The sequence below is a fragment of the Rhineura floridana genome, chromosome 1 (assembly GCF_030035675.1).
Source record: "Rhineura floridana isolate rRhiFlo1 chromosome 1, rRhiFlo1.hap2, whole genome shotgun sequence".
Taxonomy (NCBI): Eukaryota; Metazoa; Chordata; class Lepidosauria; order Squamata; family Rhineuridae; genus Rhineura; species Rhineura floridana.
The window spans coordinates 206,313,685-206,330,420 of NC_084480.1; the positions used below are offsets into that span (position 1 = coordinate 206,313,685).

The 16,736-nt window shown below is 46.7% G+C and overlaps 1 protein-coding gene across 1 annotated transcript; it reads right to left on the reverse strand.

Annotated features, from left to right (window-relative positions):
• Positions 1–6,576: 6,576 nt before the first annotated feature.
• On the reverse strand, positions 6,577–10,616 carry FOXQ1 (forkhead box Q1). The gene has a single exon (XM_061590734.1). It carries the CDS (start codon positions 9,548–9,550, stop codon positions 8,426–8,428), a length of 1,125 nt encoding a protein of 374 aa, XP_061446718.1. The 5' UTR covers positions 9,551–10,616; the 3' UTR covers positions 6,577–8,425.
• Positions 10,617–16,736: the final 6,120 nt, after the last annotated feature.

The window sequence follows — 16,736 nt, forward strand, 5'->3', positions numbered from 1 at the left end:
TGGTGGGAACAGACCCTTCTGAGACCCGCTATCAAAGTAGATGTAAGCCAGGGCCAGATAGTCTCAGTATAATAAAGTGTGTGTGTGTGTTGTGATAACTTGGATGCCTGGTTCAGTCCCAGCACACTGTTCCATTCCGTGTTATTGTCAGGTTTCACTTGGTTTGTTTGAGGGAGGAGGAGTCAGAGTTGTGCGGGCCCGCAAGGCAATGCTGCTTTGCCTGTTCTGTCCCAGTGTTCTCCGGGAGGGGACTGTCTCTCCCTTCTGTCATTCTGATTTATGAAGCCCTTAGCAAGACAAAATATCCACACACAAAACCCTCCTCTGTTCTGGGAAGGGTAATTTCGGTCCAACGTAAAAGCATTGCTGCGCCCTGCTTACCTGCCGCGGGAGTGTGTTTAAGCAGGTGCTGGGCACCCCATCCGTCTCTGCCATCTGACAGGGTTGATTTACAGCTAGAAAGAAAAGGAGGCTTTCCCTCCATCCTCTCCAGTTTAAAACACACACACACACACCGCCTTCCAGGCGGATAAGCTTTGCTCTAACAGTTTTTAACAGTGCAAATCCTATTCCATGTAGGAATTAAAGGCCACTGAGTTCAATGGGGCTTGCTCTCAGGTGAGTGTGTACAAGATTGCAACCTCAGTCTGGACCATATTGAACTCAGTGGGACTTAACCAATAGTGTAGTGGAAAATTCATGATAGTCACAGCCACAACCCATTCTCCCCCCTCTTTTGCTGCTGTGTTGAAAACGAAATCCTTGTTAACTCCTTCTCCCACCACAACAGATGTTCCTGGAAGCCAATCAGCATGAAAGGGAGTGTTAGCTACTGAGAAGAGTCTTCACAGTGGCTAACTCACCTCCTCTCACTCTGATTGGCTCCAATCAGCAGGAAAGGACAAGGAAGCAAGTTAGAAGACTCTTCTCAGTGGCTAGCACACTCCTTTTTCATGCTAATTGGATCGCAGGATGCTGGAGACATAGGGGCCCTGCTCTCAAAAAAGTAAGAGGTCTAAGACTCCCCAAGACCCTGGACGACTGCACCCCTGGACATCCGAACAAATGTGTATGGGGAGTGGGATGTACACGTGAGTATATCTATGGGGCCATGATCAAGCATTATTTGGCACAGAATCGCGAGGCAGGAAATGTGAATAGGAATGATCGTTGCCCCTGCTTTGCTAAAAAGAGGGTTGAAAACAAGAGTCCAATTAAGCAGCAGGACTTGGATCCAGTTCTGTTCATGCCCCGGATCCTAGATGCCGCTGATTTCCCTAGATTGTACTCCTAATATATTTTAAGATAAGGATGTAAAATTGCTGTACATCTAAGTATCCTAGCCCAAGCTGCATCGACCTGCCCCGTGGTCCTGAACATGTTTACTCAAAAGCATGACCCACGGATAACTATGGATTTGTTATTTTCCCCATCACATTTCTTAGGGATGCCGCCTTATCATAGATCCCATTTAGGGTTGCCAGGTTCATGGCCTGAGACTGATCCTGTATCTTTAGGAAAAGAGAAAGTCAGCCAAGTGCAGGTGTTCTTGCAACTCTGTAATGAGAAAAACCACAAGGTGGAATTCTCCCTCCCCCCTGCACAACTTTTAAAGATACAGAAGACCTCTTGGTTGCCAGGCCCAGCCTCCAAGAGGTCTTCTGTATCTTTAAATGTTGTGGAGAGGTGAGGGAGAATTCCACCTTGTGGTTTTTCTCATTACAGAGTTGCAAGAACACCTGCACTTGGCTGACTTTCTCTTCTCCTAAAGATACAGGATCAGTCTCAGGCCAAGAACCTGGCAACCCTAATCCCATTTGTTTCAGTCCATCCAAGGAATCCCGGTGCTAAACTCATCTTCAAGTAGTCCGTGTTGGCTGGGGCTGGGGATTTGTGACGCCCTACGCGGTTTTAATCCAGGTACTCCAGATTGGTTTCCCAGGATTGTTTCTTAGGCTATTTTTTTTTAAGGGGGACAATCTCGGGGAGCAGAGTCCGTGGAATCCGAGGAATTATAAGAGCATGCTCAAACTCTTGCTTTGACATTATGACCGCTGAAATGAGTGGCGTATGCTTTTCAATTCAGCTGAAGCATTTGGTTTTAAAACAGTTTTATCTCGATCACAGCTATATATCGAGGAAGTAAAGCTAAGGGAGAATACTTTGCAAAAGAAACAATGGGTATAGAGTTGCTTACCTTTGTTCTGATAAGCCTTTGTGCTGTTAAGAACTGCATGTTAATCGATAAATTCATCAGATGAAGTTGTCCCAATTACTGCATCTCTATAGAGGGGAAACATCACCTGCCGAATTTCTGCCAGTCATGAAAATGTTTAAGGCACCGCAGCTCTGCCAGGAACGTGGGGGGGGGGGGTTTGTACCAAATTGTGAGTGCTATGGACGAGGTAAACTGCAATCTTAATCACGTCTCCTCAGAAGTCAGTTCCATTGAATTCAATAGGGTTTGCCCTCAAGTTAAGTGGAGTTAGGATTCCAGCCTTAGAATACGATCCATTTTAAAGGTCTGCTAGAAGAGGATACTCTCAAGTGTTTCCAGTCAACTCGGATCTAATTAAAACCATCCATAGGAAAAGATGGGGGCGAATAGGGGCTTGAGGGCTGTTTTGCAAGACTGATCGTAAAACAGTGTCTAAATTCTAAACAGCAGTTTTAATGGAATCGGAAATGCTTCGTTCTGTTTCTAATGAATATTCTGGAATGGAAGCGAACTGGTGCGAAATGTACTTTGGGGCAGGTAACTCATCCTGGTTTGTTGCATAAACAACGAAGAGTCTGGATAAAAACTAACGACAAAGATTGACACATAGTTTGTGGGTCGGAGCCCTGAGATGAATTTGTATAGATATAAATTGTAACATGTTATTTTATTGGACCCGGAGCGAGAAAGAGAGACAGTTTAACAACTCCTTAGCTGGTACTCTGGAAACTGCTGAGTGACGGAAGTGGTCAATCAAAAGAGAAGACCGAAAATATCCCAAGGGAGGCGACACCGTAAAACGGTCCATTCATAGGCACATTCGTCTCCAAAACATGGGCAAACTTTTAAACAAAGACACCTAAGGAAATTCACCTTTGCTTTGAATTACCTATCGTGTAAATGATGGTAACGTGGAGGGTTTCCTTGGAAAAAAAGGACTAGCGCAAATTCTTTTTGAAATAGCTTATGCTATGCTGCACTGGATAGGGTTTCAGGACCTCAAAGAATTCCTAGCTGTAGCCTATATGCTATTGGAGCCCAGTGGCTGCTGGGGGATGAGTGCAAATGGTTGGCAGTTGGCACTATTACAGGACTGAAGGACTGCGGTGGAGAATCATGCGTAACAACAAAGTTTGCTTCACTTTATTTTTATACTTCTGACACTCCCGATTTACTCTTTTTCAGGGGTTTGCTTTCATATAATGTACTCCAGTGTCGAGCTGCTATTTCTGGAACCCACACGATTTTGAAGCAGAAAAGGAAAGAGAAAGGAAACGATGGCAACATTATCAAAGATGGTTATTGTCTTTAAAAGTTGTGTATAAAAAAATCAGAAAACCAACCGATGAAGTTTTTGCCCAGCTTCTGTAATTCTGTTCCCTTGCCCTTCCTGTTCCTATTGTCTTAAAAAATCCATTTCAGGCCAGGCGTCCTCAAAACTAGTTGAATCAAAGCAAATCTGGAAACCGAGGGAAGGGGGTGGGGGAATGTCAAAACACTGGTACTGGCCGCCCTATCCTACTGAAGTCTCGTAAAAAGAAAGGCCCATTGAGCTCAGTGAGACTTACTCCCAAGTAAGTGTATCCAGGACTGCATCCTAGTAGACAGGTGACTGCGCTGGACATCGCCCGTGGATGGATCGCGCCGTCTCAGCCTGTGTACATTTTTCTAAATTTACCCCAGACCCTAAGCAGGAAAACGTTCCCCGGGTCAGGCACCCGCCCTGCCGCCTCAACTGCATTCCTGAAAAGGCAAACATTCTCCCCTCCCTCTCGAACCAAAGCAGTTATACACAAATTGCCTCCCGACAACCTTCCTGATGAATCTGGGAGGGGACTGAAAAAGGTTAGGTTTCCATTCTAATTCGTCCCTCGCGAAAAGGTCTCTCTCCCCGTCGATTATTGTGTCTGTTGACTAAGAAGCTTACGGTCCTGTGCAGACTTAGCCCGGAGCAAGTCCCGTTGGACTCATTGGGGCTGACTTCCGGGACGGCACGTAGAGGACGGCGACTTGACTGGTCGTCCTTTTCTCTCGTCAATGCTCCCTAGCGACGCCGTTCACCTCGCCTGCTACCACGGATTGCATGCACGAGAAGGCAGCGAGAGAGACAGCCGAGGCCAGGCCCCTGACCCCGCGGCCCGCAGCTTAACTCCGAGGAAGCGATGGCAGCCTCGAGGCGTAGATGGCAGTGAATCGCATTGTGAGCACGTCGCGTCGAGTTCAGTCGGGGTTTATATATAGTCACGCATCGGTGTGCCCCAGGACTCCAGATGTAGCTTTAAGTAAAAAGGGGTTATAGCGGAGGTGGGTATCTCCTCTAAGATAGGGTGGCCACCTTCTTCCATTCCCCCCAAAACACAGGCCGTCTTTGCCTTTTACAATAGGTACAGGCAGGAGTGTAACAGGTATAGCTTTGGGGAAGGGCCATAGCTCAGTGGTGAAACATCTGCCTTGCATGCAGAAGGTCCCAAGTTCAATCTCCCACATCTCCAGGTAGGTCTGGGAGAGACCCTTCAATGAAATCCTGGAGAGCCGCTGCCAGTCAGTGTAGGCAATATTGAGGTAGATGGACCAATGGCCTGACTCACTAGGATTCAACAGACCCAGGCTATGGTCTGAAGGCACATAAGGCCAGCTCCCTCAGGTCTGGTCAGTGCCTGGATGGGAGGCCCCCTGGGAACCACATGTAAGCCACCTTGGGTTTCAATTATGAAAAGAAAGGCGGGGTATAAATGTAATAAATAAATAAATAAACATAAGCCTCTTGGCGTGGTGCCAAAAAGAAGGCCCTGCTTTATAAGAACTGGGGAGCCTGGTATAAGATCACACACATTTTTAGTCTATCAGACTGATGGCTCTTAAGGAACTGCTGCCCCTTGTTTCTGTGCTTGGTAAGACAGAAGACCCATAAGCATGCACTTAAAGAGTGCCTTACTTCCCCCCCCCCCCCCGCCGCCGCAGCTAGGTTGACGAGGCTTGTAAAGAGGGGAAAGGGCTCCTTGACAAAAACATAGGGCAGGTGCAGACTGTCATGCAGGGGAAAAGGTTCATCTGGACGAATCTGCACAAGAGCCAGCAGACCGGCCTCTCCTTTGCACCTGCCTGTTCACCCTTCGCAGTGATTTTTAACTGCCAGCCCTATCACATCTCTTGTGCTTAGACATCACAGCGCAATCCTAACCATGTCTACTCAGAAGTAAGTCCTATTGCAAGTCAGAAGTAAGGCCTTATCAAGAGGGCTCACTCTCAGGTAAGTGAGGCTAGGGTTGCAGCCTCAGTCCCACTGAATTGAATGGGACTTACTCCCAGTGGGTCCCAGTAAACACAGCTGGGATTATGCCAGAACAGACATTAGGCTCCAATCCCATGAACACTTACTTGGGGATAAGTCATATTGAACTCCTCCAACATACCAAGTAAATATGCACGGGATGGGGTGTACACTTAAAAATGGAATGGACTGCCTTCAAGTCGATCACTTCTGGCGACCCTATGGGTGTTCATGGTAAGCGGTATTCAGAGGGGGTTTACCATTGCCTCCCTCTGAGGCTAGTCCTCCCCAGCTGGTGAGGGCCTGTTCAGCTTACCACAGCTGCACAAGCCAGCCCCTTCCTTGTCTGCAACTGCCAGCTGGGGTGCAACTGGGCCACTCACTATGGGGGTGACCCTTGACACCCAGGAGACAAGAGCGAGGATTTGAACTCACAGACTCTGAACTCCCAGCCAGGCTCTCCTCCCCACTGTGCTATACCAGGTGCAACTCCTCCGACATTCCAAGTAAATATGCATGGGATTGGGTGTACACTTAGATGGGCACTTTAGGCATCCGATGAAGCGGACTGAGGTCCACAAAGGCTTATACCTTAATAAACGTATTAGTCTTCATGGTACCACAAGACTCTGTCGTTTTTGCTGCACCAGACTAATACAGACTAAATGTAAATGTACTGCCTTCAAGTCGATTCCGACTTATGGCGACCCTATTCTAGGGTTTTCATGAGGCTAAGAGGCAGTGACTGGCCCAAGGTCACCCAGCGAGCTTCATGGCTATGTGGGGATTCGAATCCTGGTCTCCCAGGTCGTAGTCCAACACCTTAACCACTACACCACTACCCCTCTGGAAACTGTTGGAGCGAAAGGTAACGCACCTCCCCGTCTGCAATTTCTATTATTTGATGGCCCATGTCAACGTCAAACGGGGCGTCTGCACTCTAGCGAGGACGTCATCCACAAGTTCTCAGCCGTTTAGCCCCTCAGCATAATTCCCACCCTCACGCATGCGCTGTTTCTCTCCTCTGGCCTATCCATCTCGGGAAGCCTGCATCCCCTTGAGCTATGCATAGAGAATCAGGACACACTTGACAATCTTTCAACTTTTATTTAAAAATAATCATGATCGAGGGCTTCATAACACGCGCGCGCACACACACGCACATCACTACAGGCACATTTTCTGAAAGCGTCCTTTTCAATGGCAGTAATTTTTTGTATGTTTTCACTTGGATCTCTCTGAAAAAAGCCCTAGGAACTCTATGAGGGGGGGGGCAGGGGGAGGATAAATCAACTAGTTCTTCTAGCAGATTCGGGCACACATCAAAACTATCAAACGTTCACTGGAAAAAATATTAATAAAAAGGCTGTATTCGCTTAAACAAACAAGTTATAAATAATTTACCGCCTCCCTCGCCTATCCCAAGAAAGACTCCTTGCAGTCCTCTGGTTTAAGCGCCGAAGCCCTGATACTGGAAAGACTCACACGTGCATTTTAACGAGCCCTTCCTTCTGTAGTAGAAGTACCCGGAAATTAGAGGAAAAGTATAAAGAATTTAGGAATAAAACTCCGACTCCGTTAGTCATTGCCTAAGATCACGATTGTCAAACTAGCGAAGCGCCTACTGTTTTGGTTTAATGGGTTTGACGTTAAGCCCTTATCAGAAACAGGCTTAAAGTTTCTGGATAAGATCGCCGTAGTCCTGCACGCTCAGGGTTGGAGGAGTCTGAGTTGCTCGCTAGCAGGGCACGATGGTGATATTAGGAGCATCTGGGAATCTCACACATTCAGTGCATCTTGATCTAGAAGTTGCTCAGATGTAAGTGTCAGAAAAGTCAATCAGGCTTACCTCTGCCTAAATGGGTTTCAGAATGGTGCCACACTTTAAGTCTTTTGTTTTAAACGCAAGTATTTGCTCCTAGCTGTGCTGCAAATAAGGATTCAGGCCACCCAAGTTTACAACCCATTTTCCTTATTGCCTGTCATTTTCTTCAGGTCCCTGCGACTACTTTTAAGGGGTGGCAGATTTCACCTTAACAGCTGGAGCAGATGCATACTTACTAAGAAGTAAGCCCTCCCAAATCCAAATGGGCTGACCCCTAAGTAATGCATGCCTAGTGTTGCAGCCTGAAGGCATAATCCTTTACTTGGATGTAAGACTGCAGTCCTGCTGTGTATGTGTTTTTTTTCAGAAGCAAGTCCTGCTGACTTTGGTGGGGCTTACTCCCAGGTAAGTGTATTTAGCTTCTACTGAACTCAGTTGAGCCCTTAGGGTTACCCACTTTTTACTGGCCCAGTTTTGGGGCCTTTGACAGCAGCCTGACCTGTGCGTTAAGGCTGTTATAGACACAGGAGCCCCAACACTAAAAAGTTGGCAACCCTGCTTAAGTTTGAGGTATACCAGTGTGAGGGGTCCCTCAGAGCTCTTGAAGAAGCAGTTTGGGAATTGCAGTGTTAAGCTGCAATCCTATCCATGGATAGGAATAAGATCTATTGAACACAGTGAGACTTACTTCTGAATAAACATGTGTAGGATTATCCTTTAATTATTATGCTGGAGTAAGGATTTCAGCCACCCACTGATGACAATAAAATGGCTTAAAATCTGAGGTTTGGGCCGGCCTCCTAGTCCTGTGAATGGCAAAACAAGAAATGGATGAATGGCCCCAAAAGCAATCGAACAATCAACCACTGTCAGGGAACTGCTTATCTCTTCCTTCAGCCTGTCAGTAAGAAGCACTCTGGTCCATTTGAAAGTCCAGGTTAAAAACAAATCAAATGACTTTTGGTTTTGGTCTCAGAGGAAATCATCATTAAGGCACAGACTTTATACTTTTCAGTCACTGGATTAAAGAAAAAGAGTGCGTAGAGACCTTTTTCATAGTCTGTCCTTAAGTTACCCCTTCATGAGGGAGGGGGCTTGGCTAGTTCTAGGATTACACCGGTAGGGTTTCTGTTGGATAAGGCCGAAAAGAGCCAACCTGCTGCAATGACCCCGGCAGCCGGAGAGGGCAGTAGAACCGAGAAATGCTGAGCTGGACCCCTTGCAGCGCATCCGAGGAAGAAGTGGAAGGGGGGAGGGAGGTCCTCTGGGAGAAACGTTGATGGGGATCGCTGGGCGTCAATGCGTCTCCTCCGGATACCTCTAGTAGGAGGGGGTCGGGCAGCCTGTAGGAGTAGAGAGAAGAGGCCGCAGCAGGTGGGAACGGAGGAGGTATGAGCCCATAAGAAATAGCGGGCTGGGGAAGAAACCGAGAGTATCCCGAGGGGACGGGCCACAGCACCGCCCTTTCTCCCCCTGGGGTTGTGGGGCGCTGCGGCTGTTGCTGCTGCTGCTCAGAGGGCTGGAAGGGTCGGCTCAAGATGCTCTCGATGGCGAAGGAGCTAGAGAACTTAGGGCCGGCGGAAGCCGCAGTAGCGATCGCCGCTGCCGGCCCGGGCGCGGCTGCCGGGGGCTTCTGGTCGGCGCTTGGGCAAGGGGAGGCTGAGGCCGGAGGCGGCTGGTCCGGGCCCGCGGGGCCAGGGCGGCTGAGTCGTTTCCTCCGCCTGCGGAAGACGCCGTCGGCGAAGGTGTACTCCGAGCTGGGGTTGAGCATCCAGTAGTTGTCCTTGCCCCACGGCCGGGCCGGGTCGCGGAGCACCTTGACGAAGCAGTCGTTGAGCGACAGGTTGTGGCGCACCGAGTTGCGCCAGCCGGTGTAGGTGCCGCGGAAGAAAGGGAAGCGGCCCATCAGGTACTCGTTGATCTCGGCCAAAGTCAGGCGCCCCCCGGCGGAGTCCCGGATGGCCATGGCGATGAGCGCGATGTACGAGTAAGGAGGCTTCGGGCGGCGCGTGTACGGCTTCCCGCCCGCCACTTTGCAGCCGCCGCCGCGGGAAGGCGAAGGCTCCGAGTCTTGCCGGGGGAAGCCCCCGCGGCCGCTGGCAGGGCTGAGAGCGGCGCAGTCGCCGTCCGAACCCAGCTCGCTCTCGGCGGGCAGGGGAGACGCGTCGCTGCTGCCTTCGTGGTCGCTGCTGCCGAGCTTGTCCTCGTAACGCAGGGCGAAAATCTCAAGCTTCATGGTGGCGGCTCCAGCCTGGAAGGGGCCCGGCTCCGCTCCGCGTTCGCCCCCAGGGCTCGTCCTCCTCTCTCCTGGGTGCTTGTGCGCGTGTGTTTTTGGGGCTCCCGGCTTCAAGCCCAGCAATTGACGGTGTATTCGATCTCCGAATGGACGTTAGGAAAAGAGTCACGAAATGTGCTTCGGGGCAATGTCTCCCTGGAAATGTAACAGAAACCGGGGTTCCTTTGGCGTCACCCTTGAAAAGTAGGGCTGTGAGAGAAGTTTCCGAAGTCTGAATTCCTTTGGTAAAGTGTTTCAAGGGGAGCGTGGCGGAGATAGCTGTTCCCCTCCCCGACTTTGGGGAGAAGGAAGGGTGTTCTTTCCCCGCGCCCCCTTTTAAAGTTGCCTTCTTAGAATGTCATATCAGTGCGCTCCATTCCTAGGCATGCAAGGAGCCGGGTGGTTCCCTCTTCCAGTCCTGGAGGTGTATCGTTGAGCCAAGCGAGCCGGCCTTTTCCCACCTGGAGGATCCCTAGAAGTTAGGATGTCCTCTTGGGGGAGGGTCCTCAAGGAAGATGCGCTCTACCCTCCCCATTCCCTCAGTGATGCTTCGTGTTGTGAGCTTCAGGCGGCGAAGTTGAAGGTAACAGGTGGTTGAAGAACTTTGAATCAACTTTTTAAAAAAAAGTCTGGTTCGATTCTCTTTCTAAGAGTGTTCTTTTAAATTTTCCTCAAAGGCTCTCAAAAGGAAGATCGGCAGCAAATTCACTCCCGTTAAGTTTTTTTTAATAAAAAAAAGTAATGGAAACCTGGTGCGGATCAGCCTTCTGCTCTGCTTTTCCACCTCCTTACTGTCGCTCCGGGCTGGAGAGTCTTGTCAGCCGCGCGCTTAAGAGCTCTCTGCTGGCGACAGCAACACTCGAGCTGCTGTTGTCATTAAGTGGCATTGCCATTATCTCTCGCCACTACTCTCGGGGCAGCCCATTATAACGCTCAGCCCGGCTGGGGAGGAGCTACCCCCCGAGGCTTCCGAGAGGCTGCTGGGTGGAGATGCAAGGTAGCCAGACAAAGGTGGGCATCTCCCGAGCCTGGATGACAAGGAGAGCTTGTTGGAAAGCTGGTGCGGGCAGGTTGTTTGTTTTGCTCTTGCCAAGGCCCGCCCTCTGCTTGAGGTTTCTCCAATGAGAGAAGCCAAGATGGGCCTCGCTGCCCCACCCTTCTTCCTGACTTTTACTTAGCAGGTCACTCTTCTCAGGTGTAAGTGCAAGATGACTGATCGGTGGCAGAGTCCAAGGTGCTAGTGCCCCCCCCCCCCGCTTCCTGTCGGTAGAGAAATATACCCAGCAGCTTGCTATAGAAGGTGTTACAACACTTCTCTGGGCTATTCCGCTTTCGAATTCTGAACTTTGAATTCTCATCCATTCAACAGAATAGAGTGAGTAATAGAGCAATTAGAGTGTCGAATTAGGGCCAAGGAGATTCAGGATTCAAATCCCCAATGAGCTGTGGAATTCTCTGGCTGACTTAGACAGGCCACCTGACACGGTTGTTGTGAGGAAGAAATATGTATTCCACCCCAAGCTTCTTGAAGGAAGGGAAGGATATTGATGCAATTCATCATCATCATCGTCATCAAAATATTTTTTTCCTCATCTATTCTTCAGAATCAATTGTGGGTGTACACTGTGAATGCAGAGTTGCATACTGTGTTGTTGCTACAAGTTGTATCAGTGTGGTGTAGCTAGAGCTGGAAAGGCTCAAGTTTGTGAAGTTCACCAGGGCAGTCTTTCAGCCTAATCTACCTCACAGGGTTGTTGTGACAATGAAATAGGGGAGGGGGAAGGGTCACATATGTCAGCCTGAGACCCTTGGCGAAAGAGTAGGATAAAATGAAATAAATACTGCTGTTGATAAATACTTCAAATCATTAGTGGTCTGGATTTTCAGCCAGGAGAACCAAATGCTGTACAAGGATTTCAGGTAATCCGGATGCTTGTAGAAGTAATTTTGTGTGCCTTTTCTTGGTATAGCATAGTGACAGTGAAACTCACAAATATGTACTAGTATCTTCAGGACTGTCTTTATTACACTGTCAGACTATAAATAAAAGCGCTTGAACACGCAACTGCTGTTCTGTAATTTTGTGCCAGAATAGAACAATATTTTAAATTTACAAATAATATTCATGTAATAAAAGAAAATTCATGCATTGAGTGTTAAGGTTTGCCTTGATCCACAATTAATTTTCTTAGACAAAACAGCTGAGTTTAATTTTTGAAATGTCACATTTATTTTATGTATCACTTTCTCAATTTCTACAGTTGTGAAAAATGAAACACTTGCACTCTGATCTTAAACACATTGGGAACAATCCAGCACTTTATGAACCTCACTTTCATTCATTTTTCAATGGGACGTAAGCATGCTTAACTTGGGGTGGATTGTACCCATTCTTTGAACGTGGACTTGAATGCTACATTCCAAGTAATGAGTATGTTCCATTTCAGTGGCTTTTTTTGTGACAGTACTCATCAGTAGAGTACTCTCACTTTTTTTTTTTGCTGCCCATGGCAACCATTTTGTCCTGGCACTCATAGCACTTTTATTAAGGTATGAGTACAAAAACCTATATCTCACTCCCACAATATTCTAGGAAGTGCAGCTATCAGGAATCTGTGGAGAAAGCACCGTACTGCTGTGACTAGTGTGTTGTGCCTTTTTTTTTTTAGTGAAAAAGCAAGGAACGTCAAGAAAATTTGGCTACCCCATAAGGTTAACTAAGGCAAGCAGCAACCCCTTCCTGAAAACTTCAGAGAAATATCTCCCACCACCCCTTGACTTTTGGGACAGGTTTTGTTTTGATCCCATTACAAATGGTTGAAAAAGTAATGGTCAGCACCGCCCAATTTAAGACTGGAATGTTACTTAAACTGGGTGTACTATGATGTTTTCTAATGTGCCCTGCAGTATTGAAGCTAACTAAAGGTTGCATGCTATAGGTACAGATAGTTTACCCCGTTTTCTAGCATTTCAAAATGTCAGTGGCAGGCGTGCTAAGAAAATTGGCTTAAGTGCAAGGATGTCAGCTCAACTAGTGACTAAAGTACATTTTTTTCTGATATTCCTCTGCTAAACACATTTACTTGAAAGGAAATCCCATTAATTTTAGGGGAGTTTTCAAGCAAGCAAGTATACTTGCAGTCTAATCCTTAGGCATGCTTTCTCAGAAGTATGTCCCACTGAGTTTAATGAGGCTTATAGAGCAATCCTGTATCATTTACTCAGAAGGTTCCACTGAATTCAGTGGAGTTTACTCTCAGGTAAGTGGGCATAGGATTGAAGCCTTAATCCTAAAAATCTGAGTTGAGGATAGTATCCTTAGGTTGCATGATAGCAATTAAAACATAAAATGATGCCCTGCCTTAAAGTAAGTGTAGTACCGTAAAATTAATGATAGACCCATCCTTAGGCAAATGATGCACTTGGAGGATTTCCAACATATTGTGATGGATGTCTCAGGCCTGGCTATGGTTCATTTCTGAGTTTGAAGCAGCAGGTGAAAAATGTTGCATGTTTTGCAAAATTATATTATTTGTGCATGTAATTGGGTTTCAGTTTTGCTGGTATTTCCTCTGCATAGTACATATGTATGTTTCAATTAAAACAATGTTATTTCAATTAAATCAGTGTTATCAGGCATGATAGAAAATAAAATATGTGATTTTTTTCCCTCCTGGTAAGCCTTGTGAGACAGAGATACTTCCTTAAATTTATTCACCACCTTAATAATAATCGCATAGTGGGCGAAGGTGGTTTGCAATATTTTAAAATGCAATTGTATGACTAAGTCAGGAGCAGTTATATTGGTTAGGAGAATGTGTGGAATGCATGCAAGAATAACAGACAACTGTACAGGTTACATTTTTTTTTTAGATTTGTAAGCATGAAGGTGAGTCATTTACTTTGCAATAGGCACCTATCACTGAGTAAGTACAATTGAATATAGTGGGCCTTACTTCTAAGTAAATATGCACAGGATTGGCCTGCATGCTTCCCTTGTTAATAAAATCTGTGATTCTAAAAGCAGGAATCTAATTTGCAAACCAGACTCTGCAAGAATTAATAAATAAATCATTGCTGTAATATTCCCTCTTGTTAGCTGGTGTACTTGCTGTTAAGAGTGTGTGCTAGAAACTTTAGGTCCTGGTTAATATCTCACCTTGGCCACAAATTTAATTAGATTGTCCCAGGCAAGTAATTATTGTTTCAGTCTCTGATCTGCAATATGTGGATAATCAGGGTAATGCATATAAAACACTGTGAACATTCAAACAGTGCTACTAATACTGTCTAAGGCCGCATTCACACCATACATTTATTCCACTATTATTCCACTTTAAACAGTCATGGCTTCCCCTAAAGAATCCTGTGAAGTGTCACTTGTGAAAAGTTCTGAGAGTTGTTAAGAGACCCCTATTTCCCTCACAGACCTACAATTGTCAGAGTGGTTTAACAGTCAGTCCCTCTTCCCAGGAAACTCAGTGGACTATACCTCTGTGAGGACAATAAGTATCTCCTAACAACTCTCAGCACCTCTCACAAATTACCCTTCCCAGGATTCTTTGGGGAAAGCCATGACTGTTTAAAGTGGAATAAATGTCTGGTGTGAATGTGGTCCAAGTAGGATTTTTCTATTTTGATCACTCTTGGGAACTCCACTGTTAAACTATAGAATCTGCTGGCCCAGGTTGTAATGACAACCACTGACTGTCTTAGTGGTTTTAAAAGGGAGGTAGTCAAATTAACTAATTGAAGGGCTTCAATGGCTACCAGTCATAATGGCTCCAGGATCAGGGCCGTGTGTCTCTGAATGCCAGTCATTGGGAAAGAACAGCAAAAGAGGGAGGTCCTGCTTGAGGGCTTCCCACAGGCATCTGGTTGGCCACTGTGGGGATGCAGGATGCTGGTCTCGATACGCCTTTGCATTGATCCCATAGGGCTCATGCACACACATGTACGGTTTGTGCACAATGCCAGGAAGTTGATCTATATGGGCAGAAAGAACCATTGCAGGAACAATCACTGACTCAGTAGCAACTCCCTATAGCCAATGGATATAGGGAGTGTTTGAGTAGGAGATGCTGTGTTGGAAATCAGAAGTAAGCTGACTTGGGGATTGCAAGGAACACCAGCATAGAAGGGAAACTTGAAGGAGTGTAAGGAACACAGTATACAATGGCTGTTGCATTTCCTTCCTCTCATGACGGCTTGTTTGCATCCCAAAGAAGACTCATTGTCTTGGATTAGTAGGTATAACTAATGAAAAAGCATGTATTTAAATATCTCCAGGATCAGACTGAGGAAAATAAAGTTTGCCTACACATTTTGTAAAAACAAAATCAAGAGCTGTGTTGCAACACAGCTTGGGCCAGCCTAAGACATTTTGCTGCTGGAGATGGAGCAGCAAGATGGAGCCCTGAAGTCAAGACACACAGATCCAAGGCCAGTCAAGGCATTTTGGTGCCTGAGGCAGAAAATCCCACAAGCACCTCCTTATCAGTAAAAATAAAAAATAGGTTGGCTGCAGACCTGCTGTTTAGCAAAGGGAAGGGATCCTTCTATTTGTGGAAGTGGCTTAGATCCAGCAGAAGTTTCCACTGTGGAACAAGTGGGAGGACATTTTTGGACATACCCTCTAGAGAACCTCCAGTATCATCTCCTAAGCTATGCTGGAGGTTCTCCCAATCCTCCAGAGGTTATTTTTGAGGGGCATAAGGAGTTTTTAGGGGGGAGGATGAATTGCTGGAAATCTCCCCACAAACATATACACATCCCTATTGAGCATCCAGTTGGTATTGGAGTTGTGCTCCAGACAGCAAGATTTGACCCAATAAATTAAAGAACTAAAAATCTGCTACTCTATCATGGTAGACATAATTAGTTGTCTCACTCTGCCTAATGGTTGGTTTATAAGTACATATGAAGTTGTCCTATAACACACCTGACCATTACTCTGTCTAGTCCAGTACTGTCTGCTCTGACTGGCAGCAGCTCTGCAACAAACATAGATGAGATTCTTTAAATCAAGAGTGAGGAATGTGTGGCCCTCTAGGTACTGTTGGGCTACAGTCCCCATAATCCCTGACCATTGATCACATTGGTTGGGGCGGATGAGAGCTGTTGGACTACAGTACTCATCAGCCCCAGCCAACGTCACCAGTGGTCAAGGAGAATGAGAACTGTAGTCCAACAACATCTGGAGGGCCACACATTCCTCATCCCTGCTCTGGGACAGGTATGTTGAATGCACAGTGCAGCACTGTTTTGCTATTACCATAATCCCCCAGCACCTGTCTTTTCATAAAGTTACAGATTTAGGGGACAGTAGATACGTCACTCCTAAAATCATATTAAAATGTGCCCTCTGCATGTTGAAGCGTCATCATGCTTCAACATAAGAATACCCTTCCCTGGGAGACCTGCTACATGCCAATCACTCACACAAAAGTGTGTCTTGTAAAACAGGCAGTCAGAGAGATGGCAAGAAGTAAATCCTGACATCATGATGCTGGGCAATCTGCTGCTAGGGGTTTGTGATTGCTGGCCAGCAGCTCTGCATGTGACTTGTCCACACAGTTGTCATTCCAATCCATCAGGGATGGGAAACCTACAGCCCTTCAGATGTTATCAGACTCAGATTCCCATTAGCTCCAGCCAATACGGACTATGGTCAGGGATGACGGGAGTTCCAGTTCAACAACCCCTAGAGGGCCACAGCTTCCCTATCCCTGTACTAGAGTAACTACCAGAGGCGTTTTTAACTGTGAAGGTTTGGAGATCCAATGCATGCAAAAAAAGTTAAGACTGACTTTACTTTTGGGGAAAACTACATGTTACACTTATGAGGCATGTGACAAAGCCCCCAACCATTCCTTCTTCTCTGCAAAGTGCCTGCAAAAGAGGACAATTTGCTTTCAAGCAAGGGGAGTGGTGATCCCCCACTCCCAAGCTACTTTTCCTTGGAACCCACTTCCTTAAAGTTGTGATTTCCCAGACTTAGGCTTCTATGGTAAATGCAGGTCTGGAAAACCTCCAGGGATAAAGTCAGGAGTGGGGTGGGGTGGGGTCATTTCATAAGGAATTTGGCTGGTAGAGGAAGGGTTAAACACTTCTTCCTTTCCCATCCCTTTCTTCCTCCCCCCCCCAT